Source organism: Corapipo altera, unplaced genomic scaffold (genome assembly GCF_003945725.1).
Source record: "Corapipo altera isolate COAL_440 unplaced genomic scaffold, ASM394572v1 77b, whole genome shotgun sequence".
NCBI classification, from domain to species: Eukaryota; Metazoa; Chordata; class Aves; order Passeriformes; family Pipridae; genus Corapipo; species Corapipo altera.
The window spans coordinates 3795953-3817650 of record NW_020884933.1 but is presented as its reverse complement, the minus strand read 5'-3'; the positions used below and the strand labels follow the sequence as shown (position 1 = coordinate 3817650).

The 21698-nt window shown below is 57.7% G+C and overlaps 1 protein-coding gene and 1 long non-coding RNA gene across 2 annotated transcripts; one reads left to right on the top strand and one right to left on the bottom strand.

Annotated features, from left to right (window-relative positions):
- The first annotated feature begins 2686 nt into the window (after positions 1-2686).
- On the top strand, positions 2687-14867 carry BAK1 (BCL2 antagonist/killer 1). Its single transcript, XM_027659924.1, has 6 exons — positions 2687-2779; positions 6156-6275; positions 9346-9481; positions 9597-9740; positions 11625-11805; positions 12099-14867. Exons 2-6 carry the CDS (start codon positions 6188-6190, stop codon positions 12198-12200), a joined length of 651 nt encoding a protein of 216 aa, XP_027515725.1. The 5' UTR covers positions 2687-2779; positions 6156-6187; the 3' UTR covers positions 12201-14867.
- LOC113954953 lies at positions 7675-10275 on the bottom strand. Its single transcript, XR_003530372.1, has 2 exons — positions 10105-10275; positions 7675-7891 (listed from the first exon to the last, which is right to left on the bottom strand). It is a non-coding gene; the product is annotated as an uncharacterized LOC113954953 (long non-coding RNA).
- Positions 14868-21698: the final 6831 nt, after the last annotated feature.

Here is a 21698-nt window from a genome sequence, read left to right as displayed (position 1 = left end):
CTCCCTGCCCCAGGGGCTGCCGGTGTGGGCTGGTCCGTCCAGAGCTGCTCCCGCCTCCCCCACGAGCTGGATCTGGGGAGGGAAGGATGCACCTCAGGGACCGAAGTGGCTGGCACAGAGTGGCACCGCCACCCCCCTCCCCACCCCCTCCCTGCCCTGGTGCCCGTTCCCACCCTGACAGGGCTCCCGGGGCTGCCCCGTGCCCCAAACCGTGTCCTGCGGCGGGCACGGGGCTCTGGGCACCCCCGGCACCCCCGGCCGGGGCTGGACCCGCGTCCCCGCGGGACACGCAGGGACACGGAGCAGGGCTGAGCTGGCACCCCCCGCTGCCGGCACCCCCTGGCCTCCAGCCCCCTTTGCTGCCCCGGAGAAGCTGGACACCAGCAATTCCCAGGGGCTGCGGCTCCGGGAGCCGCGCCAGGAACGTCCCTGCCTTTATCTGCCCTGGAGCCGCGCTCATGAATCGGCATCTGTTCCCAGACACCCCTCGGGGGCTGAAAGGAGCTTCTGTGCGGCCCCGGGACCGCGGAGCTCAGGGCAGAGGGTTCGCAGGGAGAAGCATCTCCTGGAACTCCGGCTGCGTTCCAAAGCGCTCCGAGCCCGCCCTACCCACGCGCTGCGGAGCCGAGCACGGAGGAAGAACAGCCCCGTGAAACGCCCGGGTGAGACAAAACCCGCCCGGGTGAGACAAAACCCGCCCGGGTGAGACAAAACCCGCCCCCACGCTCCGCTTCCCAACGTTACTGGGGAGCTTCCCACCCCCGGCTGCAGCTCCCGAGGACACGCCAGCACATCACCTCAGGGGATGCTGAGGTGACCCCCCTGCAGACGTGCCCGGCGGGCAGTGAGGGCACAGAGCCCCCTCCCCACCTCCAGACGTGCTCTTCCTGTGCAGGGAGCGAAGGAAGTCGCCTTTTCCTCTCTCCAGGGCTGTCCCTGTCTTTGGGAGGAGTGTTGCTGGCGCTCGGCTGCCCTCGACTCACACTGAGGGCAGCTGAAGCGAGAGCCAGGCTGGGAAACTCCCCACGGGGATGGAGGGTTTACACAGCCCTGGTCTGATACTGCCCAAAGCCCTTGCCAGCCCAAATTTTAGAGGCATTTAGAAGTCTGGTACTGACCCATGAGGTGCTTTAGAGGGAAGGAGCTGGTATGGAACCCCTCATAGGAACGGGGAAACTGAGGCAGGGAGCACAGAGCCAGCCTTCTCACGGGGAGACTCAAAACTGGGCTCATTTCATCAATAATCTCACCTGGAACGTGCTGGGTTTGGCTGCAGAAGGCACCAGATTTTCTAAAGTGTTGCCCACCCGACATCGGCACTTCCCGGGGTGCCAAACCCGCAGGGGGACGGAAAACCCCTCTGGTCTGTGCTGAGACGGTGCCTTGCAGGACCGCAGCGCCCTGTCCCCGCTGTCCGTGTCCCCCGGCTCGGCCCGGCTCGGCTCAGCTCGGTTGGAAGTCGGACAGTGCCACCTGGTGCTCCGAGGAGATTCAGAATCACAGAATCCTCCTGTGCCCCTGGGAGGAAGGCAGAGCTCTTGGTACCAGGCTGGTGGGGACAGTCCCCCTTAGCTGATCCCTCACCTCCCTCTGCTCTGGGATTGTTTTACCTCCCTGAGAGCCATCTCTGGCCAGGGCACCTCTGTCCCAGCCCCTGTTCCCACAGTCACTGTGGGTGTCCTTTGCTTCTCCCTCCACATCCAGCTTTCCAGTGTGTCAGTGCAGCCACCACCCTCAGCAGGGTCTGCCAAGGCCACATGCCCAGCAACCCCCACCTCCAAGGGAGCCAGGGCAGGACCCTCTGCAGCCAGGGGCCCATTTTCCCTGGAAAAGCTCAGCCAAGTAAGCCAAGAGCTCAGAAATCTCTGGCTCTGGGGCAGGGAACATCCCCGAGGGCACACACAGAGCTCCTGCCGTTGGACAGGCAGGTGTGATAAGCAGCAGTCAGGCGTCTGTACCGGCCCCAAACCTCTGCTTATCTGGCCCTTCGCAGCCCCAGCAGCGCCCCTGGCAGCGTCCCAAGGAGCGAGGAGAGGAGAAGCCGCCGGGACAGATCGCTGAACCCTCAGCACTGCAGCTATCTCCTCCCCGCGGTGAATCACACCCCCTCTTTCCAGCTGCTGGGATTTTTCAGGGGATTTCAAATTTCCTAAGGCACTTGGTGTGAACCAGCTCTGCCACCGGTGGCTTTTTTTCTGGTGGATCAACACAAGTTTCCTCCTGGAAACCAGAAATGCTCCGGTAGGGACTGTAACAGGGCTCCTTTGGGAACCTGGCAGAGGGCAAACCTTGAGGTGCAGCCTTGACGAAAAGGTCAGAAAACCACTGGAGAGCCCAGGGAGACGCCGAAGGCTCCCGGGGCAGCACGACGAGCAGAGTGCCGGGATGGGACGGGGTGCGCGGTGCCATCCCCGCAGCGCGGGGCAGCCCCCAAACCCCGCACCTCGCTGAGCCGCGCAGTGTCCCGCGGCCGGGCGGTGCCTCAGGTTCCCCTGGAGCCCCCCGAGGAGCCCCGGAGCCCCCCGAGGAGCCCCCCCGGTGCTCGGCCCTGCCCCGCGCCGGGGTTGGTGCCTCTAGAGGGAGCTGAGCCTGAGCCGCCCGCGTCTATGGTCCGGGGCTGGGTTTCTACTTGGTTGTTTTTTTTTTTCCTCTTCTTCTTTTCCCTCCTCCTCCCCGGCCCCGCTTCCTTTCCCCGCGCCGCGCTCCGGGCAGGAGGCAGGAAGGGAGGCGGCGGGATGGAGCGGCTCCCGGCCGGGATGCGGTAGCGCCCCGGGACACGGTGAGTCGCGGGGGAACCCCCTCGCCCCCTCCCCAGGCTCTCCCGGGATGGGTTATCTCTGTTCTCCGGGCCCGGCTGGGACGGGCAGGGATGCACCGGCAGCCGCAGGGACTCCTCGGGGGATCCCGGGGGCGGGAGGGGTGACAGAGCCGGGGCCGCATCCCGGGATAGGGATAAGGAGCGCGGTGCTACCTCGGCAGCCGCGGCTGTGCGGACAACGGCCGGGCCGGGGCTGGAGGTCCCGCCCAGGGCGGATCGCTGCCCTGGAGAGGGAATTTCTCCTTTTTTAACCGTATTTTCTCCAGTGGGGGTTTTTTTCCCGCCTCGCGAGGCCGCGGCCGTGACATCCACGCCCGACATCCCTGTGCGCGGCATCCCCGAGGGGACAGCGGGGACAGCGCTGGGCAGAGCTGTGCCCTGCCGAGGGGGTGACACCCGTCCCGCCCCACCGAGGAGGGGGTGACACCCGTCCCGCCACTCCGCGGCCTCGGACACGGCACGTGTGGCCGTGCTGTCCCCGCGGGGACCTCCGGACACAGGTGCTCAGGCGCGGGGGGACCGTGGCTGGCAGGGCTGGCAGCGGGCACAGCGGGGTCTCTGTCCCGGGGAGGGGTCGCTGCCCCGCACGCTGTGATGGAATCTCTCCCATGGCCCAGGGCCAGACCCGCGGAAGGCTCGTCCCAGAGGATGCTCCGTGCATTTCCTGGAGCAGGATCTTCACACAGTGTCAGGGGCAGACTTCGGAGCCCCCTGGCTGGGCTTGGCCACAGGGGCTGTGCTCCCTCTCTGGGCCAACCCTGCCATCTTCCCTGCACCCAGGGCCCGGGAACTTTCCTTTGGAGGAAAGTTTCACTCTCGAGGTCTCCTCTTCTCAAAGGCCTCTGACACATTTTCTGTGTGTCTTTGTAGCACACTCACCACTTCATCCAACTTCATCCTCCAAAGGAAAGTTGGGATTTTTTCCTCCCAAGGAAATTTGGATGAAGTGGTGGGTGTGCTATAAAGACACACAGGAAATGTGTCAGAGGCCTTTAAGAAGAGGAGATGAGGGTGAAATGAGAAACAGTTGAAGGCAAAGGTCTTTGTTTTATTGGGGAAGGCTGGTGGGTTCCGGGAAGGCTCATTCTTTGCATGGCATGTGCTCTTTAATAAAGATAAGAGCCCTGTGCCACCTTGGAGGTGTAGCTAAACCCACACCTCAGGTGCTGGCTGCTGCTCTTAACACTTTGCAGGCTCCTACAAGACCAAAACACCCTGTAGAGTGGATCAGACCTTGCTCTCAGTGACCTGCAGCTTCCCCAAAACCCTCCCTTGAGCCCTGTCTCGAGTCCTGGAGAGTTTTCATTTTCTGCAGCCCTGGGCTGTCTCTGGGTCTGTGGGTGTCATTTCCTGCTTCACACCCTTCCCTGCTCTCATGACGAAGGGGGAATGGGGCACATGGAGGGGGCTGGGAGGCAGGAGGAGCAGGACCACTCTGGGTCCTGGAGGGGATGGTCTGAGACACTTTGCCCCCAGGAGAGGTGGGCAGAGAGCTGTGCTGGGCGTTCACAGGTTGGCAGCAGAGGCAGTTTGGTGCGGGCAGAGGTTGGGGACCAACAGCGCTGCCGGTCCCAGGAGTGTGTGAGCACGAGGCTGCAGAGGGTTGTGTCACAAGAGAAGAGAAGGGAGCGCTGCAAGAACCCAGGAGGAAACCGAAAACGAAAGTTCTCACGGGGTTCAAAGGGCCAAATGCAAGCTTGAAAATCATGAGTCATCTGCGTCTGGGTGCTGCACCCCTCACGGTGAGCAGGGCTGCACCAAAAAGCCTCTGTCACTTGTGCTGAGGTGTGGGTCGGTGTCAGACACAGCCCACACAGCCCACTGTCCCTCCAGACCCAGCTGTGAAAGCTCCAGAGGCAGCTGCACTCATTGGATGCACCCACACCCTCCCCAGCATCCCGTAGGGACGTGGCACTGTGGGATAACAGTGGGAATTCCCACTGTTCCAGAGAGCTGCTGCCAGGCTGCTCCCCCCGAGCAGCACCGAGCCCTGCCAGGGCAGGGGCTCAGCCACAGCCTTGCTGGGCCCACCCAGGGACTGGGATGGCAGTGGAGGAAGCACCCGAGGCTTCCTCAGTGGAGGAGGGGATGGGCACCTGCATCCCCTCCAGGCACTCCCTGAGCTCTCTGCATCATCCCAGAGCAGGGAATACTGTGATTCTATGATTCCAAGAGCAAGGAGAGAGGCAGCTCTGGAGCCTGAGTCTCTGCTGATCAGGGCAAGTGGGAGCCAGCTCTCTCCAAAGATCTGCTCTTGGTCTCGGCTGATGGTCCTCATCATTTTTTCGTCATTTTTTCATCCATCCTTGGATGGGGATGTTTGAGCTTGGGGAGGAAAAGGGAAATCCAGTCCTCCTGTCCTCAGAAGCACCTAGGAAAAAACCCCATCTCCATCGTGTGTCACCACGGCTTGGGCTCCCAAGCAGCTCTGTGATTCCAGCCCCCATCTCACCGGAGTGCAGGCTGTACTTCCCATTACTGCTGGCAGCCTCTATCTATTTTTTCTTCTGAGCAATCTTCAGTGAGCTTGACCCACGTGTTGCACTTCTTGATGTAGGTGGTTATATATCCATACCCAGCACTTTCTTTATTTAAATTTCTGGGTGTCAATGTCATGAATTTTATCTTATTCGTGAGTTCAGACCTGCTGCAAATCAGGAAACCCATTAGTTCAGCCCTGCAGAAGTCTGGCCTGGGAACATGCACTGGCATGTCAGACTGCAGGCAAGGAGCTGCTGTGATCCCTGTTAATCCTGACTGGAACTGTGTGGCCTCTCTCCTTTCTCTGCAAACCCTGGTGCTGAGGGTGAAGGAGCTGCCCCAAGCCCTGAACTGCAGGTCTGGGTTTAGGACACCCGTGACCTTCAGGGGCAGGATGGGCCATGTGTGTGGTTCTCATTGAATTTCCTCTCAGCCCCGGGTGAAGCCCTGCAGGTGCACTGTGCTCTGGGCTCAGGAAGTGTGGTGCTGCATCATTTCAGGGCAGAAAGAGCTGCTGCAGCCCACACCACTCACAGAGAGGGAAGGAACCTGTTTCCGGCAAAAGCGGGAGGAAGCGTGGTGGGGAGTTGTCTTTTTTTGGCAAATGACATCAGTGATAAAGGGTCTCAAAGAGGAGAAATCCAGTGCAGTCAAAGGACTAAGCAGAATTCTTTCGTAGGTAGAGTGAGGAATGAGTGTGCCAGGCAGGGAGGAGCCAGGGCTCTGGCAGAGACAACGGCAGCGTTCCCGCTCCTCCGAGCGCTTCCCCAGGCTGTGAGGGGCCGAGGGGCCACAGGGCTCCAGGGGTCCTGCTGGCTGCTCAGGCCACTCACTGACCCCCACCATCGTGTTCCAGGTGACACTGACATTCCCAAGCATCCCCCTGCAATGGCCTCAGGGAATGATGGTGACCCACCACGGGCCCCTGGACGCCGGGGCAGCGACGGGCGCAGGTTGTCCCAGGAGCTCAACCCAGGTAAGGAGCTGCTGGGACGTTCAGGGGGCGAAAGAGTTTAAACCCTTTATTTATTTTTTTTCATTCCCTGCTGTGTTGTTTTGCTAAGATGGGATTTCCTTCCTCCAGGGCCCTTTGCAAGGCTGGGATAACAAATCTGTGATACCTTGCTGAACTGAACTGGGAGAGCACGTGCTCGGTGCTTTTGGGAGATGGCAGGCTGGACAGGGCTGGAGGCAAACTGGTCTAGTGGAAGGTGTCCCTGCCCATGGCAGGGGGTTGGAACTGGGCGAGATTTAAGGTCCCTTCTCACCCAAACCAGCCAAAGATTCTGTGCTTGGCATCGGATTAGTGTGGTGGAAGCAAGGTGGGATTGAAGGGCACGGAGAGAACAGTGTGCAGGGAGCTGCTGGACAGGACATGCTGGTACCTGGGGGGTTGTTTACTTTCCCTTCCCTGAGGGAGCAGGAGGTGCTTGGTGTTTGAATCCCAGAGGAAAGCACACCCTGGTCTTGGGCACTCGCTCTCAGGGTCTGTCCCTGAGGGTGACACTGGCTCTCCTGGGCCTGGCAGAGCTGCAGGATGAGCTGCAGCCCACCAGGAGTGGGTCAGTCTGTCCGTGTGTGAGCCCAGCCCAGCAGACTGTGCCACAGCATTTCACACTGATGGGTGTGAAAAACTAGGAATGGGGCCAAAAGGAACCCGGGAAAACCCTCAGCTCCTGTTTCATCCCCAAATGATAAAATGCTGCTGTGGAACACAGTGACCCCTTGACCTGTTGTGCAGGTGAGATGTGAACCAGCTGAGTCAGCTCTGCCAATACCAGGGGCTGGGAGCTGCCCCGAACCCTTTGGGTGCCTGACACTGCTGTTTGTGCTCTGGTATTGCCTGGTCTCCCGTCCACCTCAGAGTCCCATTTGTGCCAGATCCTGTGATTACACTGGAAGGAAAAATACCCCATCCTTCCCCATGCTGAAGTCCAGGAGGATGAAAATACCCAAACAGGAGCATTGTTTGCATGTGCTGGTTTCCTGTTGAGGAAAATGAGATGCTGAAGTGAAAACCAGTGAGAGGGTCAGGCCCTGAGCTCTGACCACGCTGGGTCACAGTCACAGTTTGCTTGCAGGCACTTAAGGGCCATCCTTGCTTCTCTCTGCCTCCCAAAACTCGGGAGGTTCCTCTGGAATTTGGAGGATTCCAGAGGAATCCTGCATGCCTCTTAGGCAGAAGCCTTGTGGGCTCCAGTGGCAGCAGGAATGTGCAGCTTTCACCAGCACGTGCTGTGGGATTGCAGGGTGGAAGGAGGCTTTTGTCACAGGGGTTGAGCCTGGATTTCATTTGGGGTTCTGTTTGCTTATCTTTGGATGCAGAAGAGATTTATCTGCTGCTCAAGGATTTGCTTTGGCATCATTGTGAGCCCTTGTCTGTTCTCCTGTCCTTGTGTTACTAAAAATAGCACCTGGGGTAATTAAACCAGGGATTTTTTGGTGCACCAATTTCCTCTTCTGTCTGGCTGTGTGTTTACCCTCCTCTCCCTGAAACTCTGAGTCAGTCGCTTTCGTTTTCTCAGGGGAGCCTTCACGGGCTCCTCTGCTTCCCAGAAGGTGACATTTGTTTGCCAGCAAATAAACCCATTTCTGCAAAACAAAAAACAACCCCCTGAAAACACAGCGACGGGGTTTGTCACTTCCCTTCCCTCTGTTTACCCAACCTGGACTCGGTGTAACCTGAGCACGACAGGCCCTGTCCTGTCCCCACACCCCTCTGGGGCACGAGATGGGACCAGCCAGAAAAACCCTCCAGGGAGGGCAGTGGTGTGTTGGGGGGACCTGGGTACAGGGTCTGTGGGGCAGCATGGCCACGACAGCTGTGTCCAATGGCCAGGTCCTCACTTCCCAGCCCCGGGACATTGCTCAGGCAGGAACATCTCAGGTTGGAAATGCAGATTCCCGTTGCTGCAGAGCTGCTTGGTCAGTCTGGATACGCTGGGATGGTGGGATGGGGTTTTAGCTGGGTTGGCTGCAGTGAGCTGCACTGCTGCACCTGCTGTCACCAGCCTGGCAGGACAATCCCCCAAAACCTCAGTCCTGCAGGATCCTCCACTCCTGACCTGCCCTCAGGCAGCACCTTGACCTGGCTTTGCACCCCAGTTGTGCCTGTGAATCTCCACCCTGAGGGTGATGCTCTGCCAAAGGAGCCGAGCTCTGACCCAGCCCCAGCACTCCTGCCCCCTTCAAACTTTTGTGCTGGAAAAGACACCGGGAAGAGCAGTGTTAGTGCTCCCTCAGGGCCAGCTCCCCGAGCCTGTGGGGTGGCTCTGCAGGGCTGACACTTGTTTGGGAGCTGCTGCCCCAGCCCACAGGGATTCTGGAGCCACCGAAACTGAGCTCTGATCCAAGACATCCCGTGACAGAGCAGGGAATTTCCCCAGAGCCATGGGACGTGTGTGATAAGGTATCGGTCACCACGGGGCCAAAACGCCTGGCCAGGGGCTCCCTGCTCCAGAGGGGCAGGTCCTGGGCACATCCCTGGGCAGGGTGGGCACAGGGACACGTGTGGGGCTGGAGGAGGTTGTTTGGGCACAGGGACACGTGTGGGGCTGGAGCCACCACAGACACATGCACATGGGGGGACAGCAGTTGTTCCTGCCACACAAGGGCACAGCCCTCAGTGACGCTGAAACCCAGGATTGTTTGCTGAGGGCTGATGGGCAGCACCAGGCTGAGCTTCGCCTCCAGTCCGAGCTGGGATCTGAGATTCCTGAATTGTTTGTGCTGAGCAATGTCCTTATCAAGAGGTGGGAGAGCTGCCAAGTGCTCCAACATCTGGTTTGTGTTGTGACAGTCCCAGGGCTGCCTCTTGCCGAAACTGGATTCCAAAGGTGGGCTGTGCCCCCAGGAGCACGACTGGCTTCAAAATTATTTTCCTGAGGCCTAATTTCTGTTGGGTCTTTTTTGGGTTTACTGCAAAAGGCTGGTGTTAATACAAATGGCACAAATTTAGGTTGAAAATGAGGGAATGGTCTCTTTCCAACTTGGGAAAGGGGGACGATGAGCTTCTCCCTTGACTTTTCTCCCTCCTGTGTCTGTAGAAGCCCGAGTGGCAGCGGAGGCAGAGGAGGTGTTTCGGAGCTATGCCTCCTACCGCTACCGGCAGGAGAGGGAGGAGAGAGGGGCGGAGGTGCCCCCGGACCCGGAGATCGAGCAAATCCAGCAGGACCTGGAGAGGTAAATCCCTGGTACCAACCCCGTGCACGTCCCTCAGCCCATCCCGAGCCAGGCTCTGCTGCAGAGCCCCCCTTCAGTCCTGCTCGGCCACACTGACCCCGTGTTCCCTCGGCAGCACCGGGACCCAGGTGGGGCAGCGCTTGGCCATCATCGGGGACGACATTTACAGGCGCTACGACGCCGAGTTCCGCACCATGCTGGACACCCTGCAGCCCACGGCGGGCAACGCCTACGAGCACTTCACCAAGATCGCCTCCAGGTAAGGCCCTGGCAGGTGGAGCCTTCTCCTGGAGCACAGCAGGGAAGGGGGGTCAGATGGGTGCGGTGCTGTTGGTCAAACCCTCTTCCCGTCTCTGGCTCTGTCCCAGCACACAGGGATGATCCCAGCACACAGGGATGGTCCCAGCACACAGGGACTGTCCCAGCACACAAAGTGTGTCCCAGCACACAGGGATGGTCCCAGCACACAGGGGCTGTCCCAGCACACAGGCTCTGTCTGTTCAAGCTTCACCCACTGTCCCTGGGCTGAGCTCCCAGTGAGCCCACCCTGACTGTTTCTGTGTTTCCTGCCTGTCTGCTCCTCCTCCTGTGCCTTGCTAGGACAGTCTTCCCCTGACAGGCACCTCAGTCCTTGCAGGAGCTGACTGGGGTCAGGCAGTCTGGGGGATGTGCCCGTGCATCTGTAGCCAAGTGAATGTCCTGGTGCCCCTTCAGGGGCACAACCAGCCCTGGGCCAAGGCAGAGCTGCTGCTGGTCCTGCTGCTGCCTGCTCCAGGCTGGGACATCCCGAGGAGTCTGGCTGCCAGAGGCACAAATGCAGCCACAGGATGTGGGGAGGGAACAGTTCTCACTGCCTTTGGTGTGGTCACAGAAGTCACGGAATCACAGAATGGTTTGGGTTGGGAGGGACCTTGAAGATCATCTCATTCCAACCCCCCTCCATGGGGAGGAATGCCACCCACTAGATCAGGCTGCTCAGGGCCACATCCAGCCTGGTCCACATGGAGCAGGGATCCCTCAGGATGGGGGATCCTCCACAGGCAGGCAGAGCTTGTGCAGGTGCTGCACACCCAGCTCACCCTCCCAAAGCTCAGCCACAGGTGAGGGAGGGACAGACCTGCAGTGCCTGAGGTACAGCTCTGACTGAGGTGGCAGCCAGGGCTGCAGTGCCCACCCCGTGTGGCTGCAGGGACACCAGGACACTGCACACTCCGTGCTTTGCCCCGGCTCGTGCAGGAGGCAGAGGCAGGAGGGTTCTCTGTGTCCCAATGGCTCCTCTGAGCACCCCTGGCTCTGCACAGCCCCCTCTCGGTGTTTGTGTCTAACTGCTTCTCTTCTGTCCTTTTCCTGCTCCCCTGCCCGGGAAGCCGCGCTGGCTGAGGCGGTAACGCACTCAGGTAAATTAACCCCTGTCCTTCTCCCTGTTCTCTGCTCCCTCCAGGGCTCTAACTCCCCTCTCCCTCCATACCTGTGCCAAGGCTCTGCAGGGAGCAGTGCAGGCACCACTAGAACAGGGCAGCAGGTTGAAACACAGGGCCTCAGTCTACTCTCTTTTTTATTTTTTATTCCCTTCTTGCTTGCTTTGCTGGAAATCAGGAAAAACACCTTCAAAAACCGGTCTAGATAAATCAGTGTCAAACCTGCCCTCAGCAGGCAAACCCTGGAGTAGACACATTTGGGAGCCTCTTCCAGCCACAAGATCACCATGTCTTTGTGGCTGGGATGAGCCTCAAGGACTGGTGCAGCATTCCCAGCCCTGCAACCACAGAATCCCAGAACTGTTTGAGTTGGAAAAGCCCTCTAAGGTCATTAAGTACAACTATTCCCCCAGCACCGCCAAGACCACCATTAAACCACATCCCCAAGTGCCACATCCATGTGGCCTTTAAATCTATCCAGGGGTGGTGACTCCACCACTGCCCTGTGCCAGGGCTGGACAACCCTTTCAGTGAAAAAACACTCCCCAGTATCCAACCTGAACCTCCCCTGCTGCAGCTCTGGGGCCGTTTCCTCCCGTCCTGCCCGTGCCGCTTGAGCTCCCGTGGGCTGGGCGGCTCCGGGTGCCGAGCTGGGGGATCTGAGCTGGGGGATCTGAGCTGAGGGATCTGAGCAGGGACTCAGCACCCCCCGGGCTCTGTTCCAGCCTCTTCGAGAGCGGCATCAACTGGGGCCGAGTGATCGCCCTGCTGAGCTTCGGGTACCGCATGGCCATGCACGTGTTCCAGCACGGCCTCACCGGCTTCCTGCGCCGCATCGCCCGCTACGTCGTGGAGTTCATGGTGCAGCACCGGATCACCCGCTGGATCGCCCAGCAGGGAGGATGGGTGAGCAGGGCAGGGGCTGCCGGGGGGAGCAGGGGGGAGCAGGGGCTGTGCCAGGGGGCTGGAAGGTCCTCAAGGGAGCAGGAGCTGTGCCAAGGGTCTGGGGGTCTCTGGGGGAACAGGGGCTGTGCCGAGGGGCTCCTGGGGGATCTCTAGGGGAGCAGGAGCTGTGTTGGGGGCTGGGGGCTCCAGGGGGAGCAGAGGCTGTGCTGGGGGTCTGGGGGGGTCTCTGGGGGCTCAGGCAGCACAGCAGCCTGGCTCCAGCAGGACTGACCCTGGTCTCTGCTCCCTGCCAGGTGGCTGTGCTGGACCTGGACAATGTTTACATGAAGTACATGCTGGTGGTGGCCCTGATCGTGGTGGGGCACTTGGTGGTACGACGCTTCTTCAGGCTCTGAGGGGGGCAGGGCTGGGGGGTCCAGCCCAAAGCTCTCTCAGTTCTCTGCTCTGTCTCCCAGGAGAGGAGGATTCGAGGAGCCCCCGAGAGAGAATGTGGTTGGACCCCCTCCCACCACAGGTCTCTGCATCCCCAGGAGACACGGAGGAAAGTTGGAGAGGGGGGGGCTCCACTTTGTTGTCTTTTTGGTGCCTCAACGAGCTGCTGAGGACGGGGCCCAACTGTGCTAGGGCATTGCTGGGACCCCCAGGTCCTCAGGAGGAGCAGAGGTGTGATGGCAATGCCTCTGTGTGTGTGTGTGTGTGTGTAGGGTCTCGTGCACCCCTGGGGCAGGTGCAGAGCCCCCCATTGCTGACAGCCCCAGCCCGGACCCTCCCTGTGTTTGAGCCCTGGCTGCTACAGTTGGTCTGTAAGCCCATGTGGGGCTGCTTCACCTCCCCTCTGCTCCTGAGCCCAGGACTTGAGCCTTCTCCAGCTTTTTAACAGACATCCCGACCCCTTTCCATAGGAACACTCCTCCTGCCCCTCCTCTGGCAGCATTTCCCTGCCCCAGCCCAGGCCTGGAGCCCTGCAGCTCCCCAGGGCTCAGGGGGTGCAGGGCTGAGGTGCAGCCTCACAGCTCCCCCGAGCTCAGGGGCTCTGTGCTGACTCCCCTGGGAAGCACCAGCAGGTTCCCAAACACTAAAAGCCTGTGGGTGCTCTCTGGTGGGGACAGGGGGGTTTTCCTGCCCACCCACCAGTTCTGCTGGGGGTCACTCAGCGGGTGCTGGCACAGGAGCAGCCCAGCTGTGACCAGTTGTCCTCCCTGGCTGTCAGTGGGGGGCACTGGGGCTGCATCCCACCCCTGGCTGCCCCAGGGCAAGGCAGTGACTTGACCTTTTTCCACTCCTGGTGATGCTTGAGTGGGATTTTTGGGGGAGGGAGGGAAGCTCCACTCTCCCATCCCCAAAGCTCCCTGACTTTTGCAGAACAGGGAGTTGAAGCTGGTTATTCCACGAGCTCAGAGGCAGGAACCTCCCTGCTGTCCCTGGCAGCTCCCTCCTCTCCCCTCGCAGCTGCCCAGGCTGAGCAGGACCAGCCTTAATTTTTTAACGCTCACCCCCCTCCTGTTCCTGCCTCTTTTTAACCAAATAGCAAACTTTTAAACCTGCTTCTGTATCAAGGTCCTTCTCAGCTCATCATTTTGCTCCTATCCCTGCAGTATCCCTTTCCCTGGTGGAATGCTCTGGTCTGTGCTTAATAGAAAGGCATTAAAATATTGACTCTGTTATTCCTCTCTCTGTTTTGGTGCTTGCCCAGCCCTGAGCAGCCCAGCCTGGCTCTCCTGGGCCCTCGGGGCTCATTTGTCCCCTTGCAAGTGCATTTCTTTGCATTTTTCCACACACAACTTCATTTCCCATCGTGCCACCCTTTCTCCCAGCCTGAGATTTCAAGTCCAAGACTCTTCTCTGCTGTGAACCAGCCTAACCAGTATGAGCTGCAGTTCCCACCCTCCTCCTCACCTCCTTTTTGGGTGCAAACACCACCAGATGGAGCCTTTTTGCCACGATGAAAATGAACAACTAATCCTTATTTCCCTTTTCTCCTAATCAGCCACTCTGCTGGCAAATCATCGTCCTCCAGGCTGGTTCTCTGCTCGGGTTGTGTCTCCAGAAGGACTTTTTGGACGTCCTTGGAAAAAAACCCCAGCACATCAGTTTTTATTCACTACTTCAGACCCACTCCCGGAACTCTAACAGACTGGGGAGAGCTTTTGCTGCTCATAATTTATTTTCATTTCCCAGATAAAGTGTTTCCCCTTGCAAACCAAATGCAGCTGTGTGGCCATCAGGCTTCAAATAAAGAATATTTTTCATATTTATGGTAGAGGATTGAGCCTTAGTGAAGTCTGGGATACCGGGACAGAGAAGGGAACTTTTAACTGGGTGCAGTGCAAAGAAAAATTTCCATTTTATGCGTTTTCTCAGGGGATTTGCAGGGAGGATTGTCTCAGGACCTCAGTGCCTCACCTCCCTCTGCTCTCACCTCTCCCAGCCTTCCCAGCACTGGTTAACTAGTGGAAAAAAGCTTGAACTGGGGCTGTGGGACTGGTGTGTGGTGCTGTGTCCTGTCACAGCCCCAGGTGCCCCGTGGCTCCTGGTGCCTCTCTGCCAAAGGAAGAGTCTCATTTACTGAGCCTTTTTAAATCTCACCATCTTCCAACTCCTTCCCTCTGGGTGGAGGAATCTGCCCGAGCTGCTGCTCAGAACCTCCTCTCCCTGCAGCCCTTCCTCACCCCGGGAGATTTTCCCTGTGTTTGAACCCACACTGTCCCTGTCAGCTCTGGTTCCTCCTCCCTTGTTCCAGTGTCCCCACAGCTCCTTCCCAGCCCTGCAGGAGGGGACAGGGTGTGTGACAGTAAAGGACACTTGGCACTGGCTCTGGAGGGGAGGGACAGGTCCATACACCTTCTTTTCCCGAGGGGAGAGGAGAGGCAGACAGGTTCTCCCAGCAGCAGCAGGGAGGTGGGGAAGGAGCTCTCTGCAGGTCACCTTTGAAGGGCAGCAAAGGGGCTGTGTGGGACACAGTGGGCTGCTTTTATCTGAAAAACAAAACATTTCTCTCACCAATACTCTGTGTTTTAAATTATGTAATGTATATATGTCAAAATAAAAATGGTACCTTGAGTGCAAACTCATCTCCTGGCCGTGTGTGGGGTTTTCTTCCAGAGGCTTCCAGGAGCTGTGCTCTGGCTCTGGGGGGCTCTTGGGGGACGATGCTTTGGCAGCTCTGCCTGGGCTGGGGCAGCTGGGCCTGTGTCCCTGGTCCCTGAGCCCCCCCCAGACACTGCCCAGCTCTGCCCACTCACCCCAACTTGCCCTCAGTGCTGCTGCCTCCCCCCTGCAGCCCCACGGCCCCTTTGGGGCTGGGGAACCTCCCAGTGCAGCCCAGAGTGTGCTGACTGGCTGTGGTGGGAGGCACCAGGGCAGGGCAGGGCTGTGTCCATCCCTCCTGTGTCCATCCCTCCTGTGTCCATCCCTCCTGGCTGCTGAACGTGGAGGATCCTTCCAGAGCTTTCCCCTCCCTCCCTCCCTCCGTCCGAGTCTGTTCAGGAGGATGGAGAGCAGGGCAGTGTTTGGGGGGGCTGTGGGGCTGTGCTGGAGCAGAGGTGGCTGCACAGAGGGGTGGCCCTGCTGTCCCCAGGCAGGACAGCTCAGTGCCATCGCTCCGGGATGGATCCCAGTGACCCCACAGCTCCATCCCGGGTCCCCACCCCGGCCTGTCCGTCCAACAGGGCAGTGACAGCCCTGGCCATCCCCCCGGGGTCCCTGGGCTTGGCTTTCTGGATGCCACTGGGATCAAAGGGGACCCAGGGCAGGATGCCTGCCCGGCTGGCTGGGACCAGACGGAGCCGTGGGGTCTGAACCCAGGCCATGCCCATTCCCTGCAGGATTAATCCTGGGGAATGTGTTTGGAGCACTGAAAGGAGAGGAGATGGAGGCTCTGGATATAAATTGCTGCAGGAGGAGCGTGGGCTCAGTGTTTCCACACAATCCACCAGTGGCAGATCAAGCACTGGAATCTAAATAAATATTTACCCCAGTCCCTGGCCTCCATAAATAGCCCCGTGTCACCATTCCCAGTTGGTACTTTGGGATCTCTGCAGTGGGATTCCAGCAAGGGAGGAGCATTCCCAGCACCCTCCGTGCCCAGCCCTGCTCAGCTCCCCACTGACCCCGGGCTGGGGCTGCCCTGCTGCCTCTGGGCAAGCTAAGGGTGAACTTTAGGGAAAGAGAAATGGCCCTAATTAAAGAGCCAGCTGCTCCCCTAATCCACTTTGTGTCCTGCCCCAAGCCCAGATCAAGCTCCTAATTAAATTACCAAAAAAAATATTAAGGCCACAATATTTTTGCAGTATTTCCCTTTGGCCATTCAAATAAAATTGACCCTAAACCAGAATCCAAGATCTGGTGGCAATTTAGATCTAGAGCTGGTATTTGAGTCAAGTGCCTAGAACTGGGTCAAACTCCAAAACACTTGAGTTTTGTGGAAATAAATTTTTTTTTCTAGATGATTTCCAGGACATGAAGTGAATGACAGTGGACAGGAGCTGGGAAAACACACTTGTTTTTATCATCCTCATTTTTTGATCAGATAGCCTTCCCTGCCAGGCAGGTTTCCCTCACTTGGCACATACCTGGAGATCCTCAGCCCCTGGCTGGGATCCAGCCCCCTGTCACTGCCATGGCAGGATCTGCTCCCTCCCCGGGGTTTGTTCCCATCTGTTCATCCATCTCACACATCATTTCTGTCCCCAGTACCTGGGAATCCACGTGGGACCTGCTGCCCTGGCACAGGGGAACCAAAGGGGACAGGCCTTGGTCTCCTGGCTGAAGGGGAACAGGAGCTGCAGCACTGAGTGCCAGGGCCTGGCACCAGCCCCTGCAGCAGCAGCAGGGCCTTTGGAGCAGCCTCTGAGAACAGATTCCAGGAGCCCTGCCCTGAGCCAGAGCGTTTTTCCATCCTGTGAGTTGGCAGCCAGAGAGGCAGAGTGTTCTGCAAGTTATTCCTTATTCCCAGATCATCCTGACTTTCCCTGAGCAACTCCATGAATCACGGTGGTCTGGGCAAATTCGGGAGGAGAAAACCCTGGATGTTCCTGGGTCAGTGAGACGTGGGAGAGGAGCCTGTCCCAGCCCCTGGGGCTGCTCTGACATGGGGCTGTTGTGACCTGTGTGGGACTGGGCTGTGCTCTGCCCTGCTCTGCTGGCAGCCTGCAGGGATCCAGGCTGGAGTGTGTCCAGAGCTCTGGCAGAGCAGTTCCATGTCTCCACACAGCATTTTACACACCTGTCTCTGGGGAACGCTCGGTAACTCAATGCCCTTGGACAGATTGGTTGTAAAGGCAAATCCTCTGCTACCAAAGTTAGTCCTGATTCAGCACAAAGAAAGCAATAAATCCAGTTTTCTACTTACAGCAGCCCTTGCAAGAGCCCAAACCATAATGCTGCCTTTACACAAGTCACATTCCTAATCCAGAACTCCCTCTGTCCAAAATAATCCCCCCATTTGCTCAGGCCGCGTCCCTGCCCATGGATTGTCCCACGGGAATAGCTGAGGAAGGGCCCTGGCACTTCCCCTGTGCTGACTGTGCTCCTGGGGGGATTTACACCCGGGCTGAGCTGGGGTTGTGCTGCACTCACCCTGCAGAGCCTGGATCAAAGCTTGGGAAGCTGCCCTGGGATGAGCCTGCCCAGCTCAGGGGACACCTGCCCTGGACCCCCGGGAGCACAAGGTGCTGCACAGCCCCTTCTCCCCTGGGATCTCCTTGCAAAAATCTGCAGCTACACCATGGCCACGGGTGGGATGACCAGGGATCAGCTGAGTTTCCCTAAAAATGAAGCAATGCCACCATCAGGGCACCAGGTAGCAGGGCTGTGCCAAGGGAGCAGGGCTGTGCCAAGGGAACAGGGCTGTGCCAAGGGAGCAGGGAGCTTTCTCAGGAGAAATGAGTCATTTTAGCACTTGGTACATGTGAGGAGGGAAAGGCAGACTCAGACAGACAGAGAAATCCTGGCATTCTCCAGCTTGTTCAGACTCTGAGCCTCGTCTTTTAAAACAGCCAGAGATGCTCGTTTTGTCACTGGCAGCAGCATTCCTGCTGCATCCTCACCTCTGCTGTTCCCTCATCCAGATGTTGCTGCTGCTTTCCTTCCCAGCTGGTGCAGCTCTGCAGAGAGGCTGCAGCAGGTGATGGTCACTGTGCTCACACATCTCCACAGCTGGGGGGAAAAAAGGAAATAAAGGAAAAAATCAGGCTGGTACTGCCTCCCTCCCAAAGCCCAGTGGAGCTCCAGACTGGAAATGACAGCCAGGCTGGAGCTGCTCTCTCCAGAAAAGAATCACAGAATCCCAGAGTCACTGAGGCTGGAAAAACCCTCCCAGCCCATGGATCCACCCTGTGCCCAATGCCCCCCTTGTCCCCCAGCCCAGAGCACTGAGTGCCATGGCCAGGCCTTCCTGGGACACCTCCAGGGCTGGGCACTCCAAACCTCCCTGGGCAGCCCCTTCCAGTGCCTGACCACCCTTTCCATGGAGAAATTCCTCCTGGTGTCCAACCTGAACCTTCCCTGGCACAGCCTGAGGAGGGGCACAAACCAATGAAAAAAACCCCACATTTATAATCTCTTCCAGTGTTGTGGGTTTTCTTCCTTTAACAAGCCCTCGATTTTCTGCAGAATCTTCACCTCAATTTCCCTTCGCCAGAATTCCCTCTGGTCCCAGTGTTCTTTCACCTTTTCACTTTCCATTTCTGCTAAGAGTGAAGAAACACACAACCCCCCACAGTTTTTCTCCAAAGAAAACCTTCTCCAAGCATTGTTTTGATGCATTTTGACAGTTTTCACGGTTCTCAGCATAAATATTTAGACCAAAAAGAAGCAGCCAGGAAGGAAGTTTACTCTTCCCAGTAAAGCGGGCATTTCCTTCAAAAGAACAACAAAAATATTTTGATTTAAGTCTCTCAGTCAATCCAACCTTGGGATGAACTGAAATGCAGGTTTAGGGTGATGCTTGTCCAACTGTCCCAGTACATTCTCTGGGCAGGGAAATACCCGAGAGCTCTTCCTGCAGCTGCAGAAAACCCAGCTCAGGGTCCAGAGGTTTTCTGCTGCTTTTTTAAGACCCTGGGGAGGTAAGTGCTGCCCCTCAGCTTCTGATTCTCCTCTCGAAGCAGCCAGGAAAGGCCTCTCCTCAGTATTTCATACCTGGTGGACAGCACACCCTCACTCCAAAGCGTTTCCTGGCTGGAAATGCATCCCAGTGTAATTTAGGGCACACCAGCACATGAAAGTGAACTTGATTTAAGCGAGTGCATCACTTGAAACTGCAATAGCTTTTCTCAATTAACTCTGCGTGTAGGAAAGACCTTGAAACGCAGCTCAAACTGCTCTATTAAGGCCCCATAAAGTCCTCTGTGAACACTATTTATTCTGGCTCACTTCAAAGCCGCTGCTCAGCCTGACACTGATCCAAGGGCTGTGGCTGTGGAGCTGCAGGACTGAGCAGCTGAGTGGTGATAACAAGGTCCTGCTGCACAGCCCCCTGCAGGGACTGCCACCGTTTCTGCGGCTCTTTGATCCCGAGGGAAGGGCTGAGTCCTCTGGGACAGCACCCTGGCAGTGCCCACATCCCATGGCACAGCCTGGCCAGGGCACCAGGGTTCTGGGCTCCCCTGACTCGGCTGCTCCAGGTCGGCACCAGCGCTCCCAGCGCTCCAGCAGTCAGGGATTGCTGGTCATGGGAGCCAAAGTAAAATATTTCCTGTCAGGTCAGTGCTGGGCCGGGCCTGTGCGTGGGGTTAATTAATTAAAGAGGCTCAGGCAGAGCGTGGTAATTTGGGAAGCTGCAGAACTCAGCTGCTCGCAGTCCTGTGCCCGCTCTGAGCCCCTCTGGCAGAGGGCAGGGATGAGCTGCAGCCGTTGGAATTCACTCCTTTGGCTGCAGAGGGGCAGCTTCTGGGGGCAGATAAGAGCGAGCCCGTGCCCCAGGTTATCACACGAGGCAGCTCCACACACAGCCCCTGCAGCAAACAGGCACTGCCAGGAGAAGCCCAAATACCCAAATTTTCCCTCCAGCTCAGCCTGAGCTCTTCTGGGGGAGGCAGAGCCCCGGCTGAGGGAGCTGCAGGAACTGGAGTGATCCTGCTCCTCCCTCCTGGCACAAAGACAACCAGGGCTGAGCCCTAAAAAGTAAAGGAGCCTTTTCTGCTCTTCAACTCACAATAGTTTGTTTCTGGATTCACTGTAACTGGGATGGAGAAAGGATCCTGTGCCCCAGGGAAGAGCTAATGCCCTTGTGCACCTCAACGCCGCCTGTCCCACAGGCAGGGCTTTGCAACACACCAAAACTGGGTTTTAATGCTAAAACCGATCTGTTTTAAAGCTGCCTCTAGTGGGGAGAGGGTGGGAATTCAGCTCACCGAGCAACACACATTGAAGTTGTGAGGAGCTGTGGGCTCCTGCACGAGCCAGCCCAGATCCACCTCAGCCCACACAGAAAAAACCCCAACTGACCTGCTGGAAATTCCTACATAATTTCATACGATCCAGAATTTTCCTTTCAACATCGCCGCAAATTTTTAAAGAACATTTTTAGAAAAAATTAGAAATAAAAGTAGGGTGGTGGTTTTTTTGGGGGTGGGTGGGTTTAAATAGCCTTTCACTCAGTAAATGCAGTGCTGGATGCTGCAGTGCCAGGCTGGCAGCTGGGGGGGGCTCAGAGGTTCCCCTGAGCTCCCTCCCTGGCCCAGTTGTGTCCTTGGTGGCAGCCGGGTGAGCTCCCGATCCCGATCCCGATCCCGATCCCGATCCCGCCCTGGCAGCCGAACCAGGACTCCTTTATTGCCCATGTAAATCAGGGAAGCTCCGCCGGCTTCCAGGAGCTCTGCAGATTTATGCCAGGAGCTGACCCGGCATCTCTATTTTCAAATCTAGGGCAGATTGAAATATGCTGGTTTTCAATAATATATTCAGGTTAACAGGGCTTTTATATTTGAGCAATTAATCTTGCATGGTCCGAGGAGCTCTGGGGAACGCGTGTGGAGGTTGCTAAGAAGAGCAAACAAACAGGGTTGTGTAACCAGCTCTGCCAGGGCCCCCTCGGAGCCCCCGAGCCCGGCAGGGATGGGGCTGCAAAGATCCCAGCCTGGCATGGGGATGGTTCTGCCATGAGGCAGCATTACCTCATCCTGCATTACTGTGAAATGACTCAAAGCAGAAATATCGAGACATAAATCCCAGGAAAGCCAGCACTGTGCTGGAGGAAGCCTCCCTGGAGCGTTCTGGGTCTGCTCCCTCCTCCAGCACCTGCCCAGGAGAGGAGGAAGCCCGGGGGCACAACACACTCACCTTGGGGTGTCTGTGCTGGGGCCAGAGGTAAATCCACACTGGGTCCAGCACTGATGGTGCCTCCAAAGTCTCTTCCCAAACCTGATCCTGGTCTTTCTGCCTCCCTCTCTCTGTCTCCTGCTGACCTGCTTGGCATCTTCAGCTTCACCAGCACCCAACAAACACCAGAAGAGATGCTCTTCGTGGGCCCAGACCAGCCAGGAGCCACCTCCTTGTGCTCAGGAGACAGACACCTCCCAGGGAACTGGGTGATCCTTCCAACCCAAACCATTCCATGATTCTCTGACTCACTGATCCCTTTCTTTGCTCTAAAGCTCCAGTTAGACCAATACATGACTTTCAGTCCTGAAATTGCCTCTGCTGTTTTTTCCCTCTTCCCATTTGCTATTCCCCCATCACGCAGCAGCATTCCCAGTGTCCCAGATTTACCAGACCCTTGTGATTTGACCCTTAGTTTCTCATTCTTCCAGCACATTAGACTCTAAACCAGCCTGGGCACACAACTGCTGTCTGCCAAGCCAACCAGCAATCATGGGTTTGGGTTCATGCCCAGGGGAAGAAATATTACCAGCTAAAAACTGTGGAATTTTGGGTTTTTGATGGAGTTGCCG

Excerpts from the sequence above, each read along its gene's own strand:
- BAK1 (XM_027659924.1), top strand. The coding sequence starts at position 6,188 with ATGGCCTCAGGGAATGATGGTGACCCACCACGGGCCCCTGGACGCCGG. Across the intron at positions 6,276-9,345 it reads GTCCCAGGAGCTCAACCCAG|AAGCCCGAGTGGCAGCGGAG; the intron begins GTAAGGAGCTGC and ends CTGTGTCTGTAG. Across the intron at positions 9,741-11,624 it reads TTCACCAAGATCGCCTCCAG|CCTCTTCGAGAGCGGCATCA; the intron begins GTAAGGCCCTGG and ends GCTCTGTTCCAG.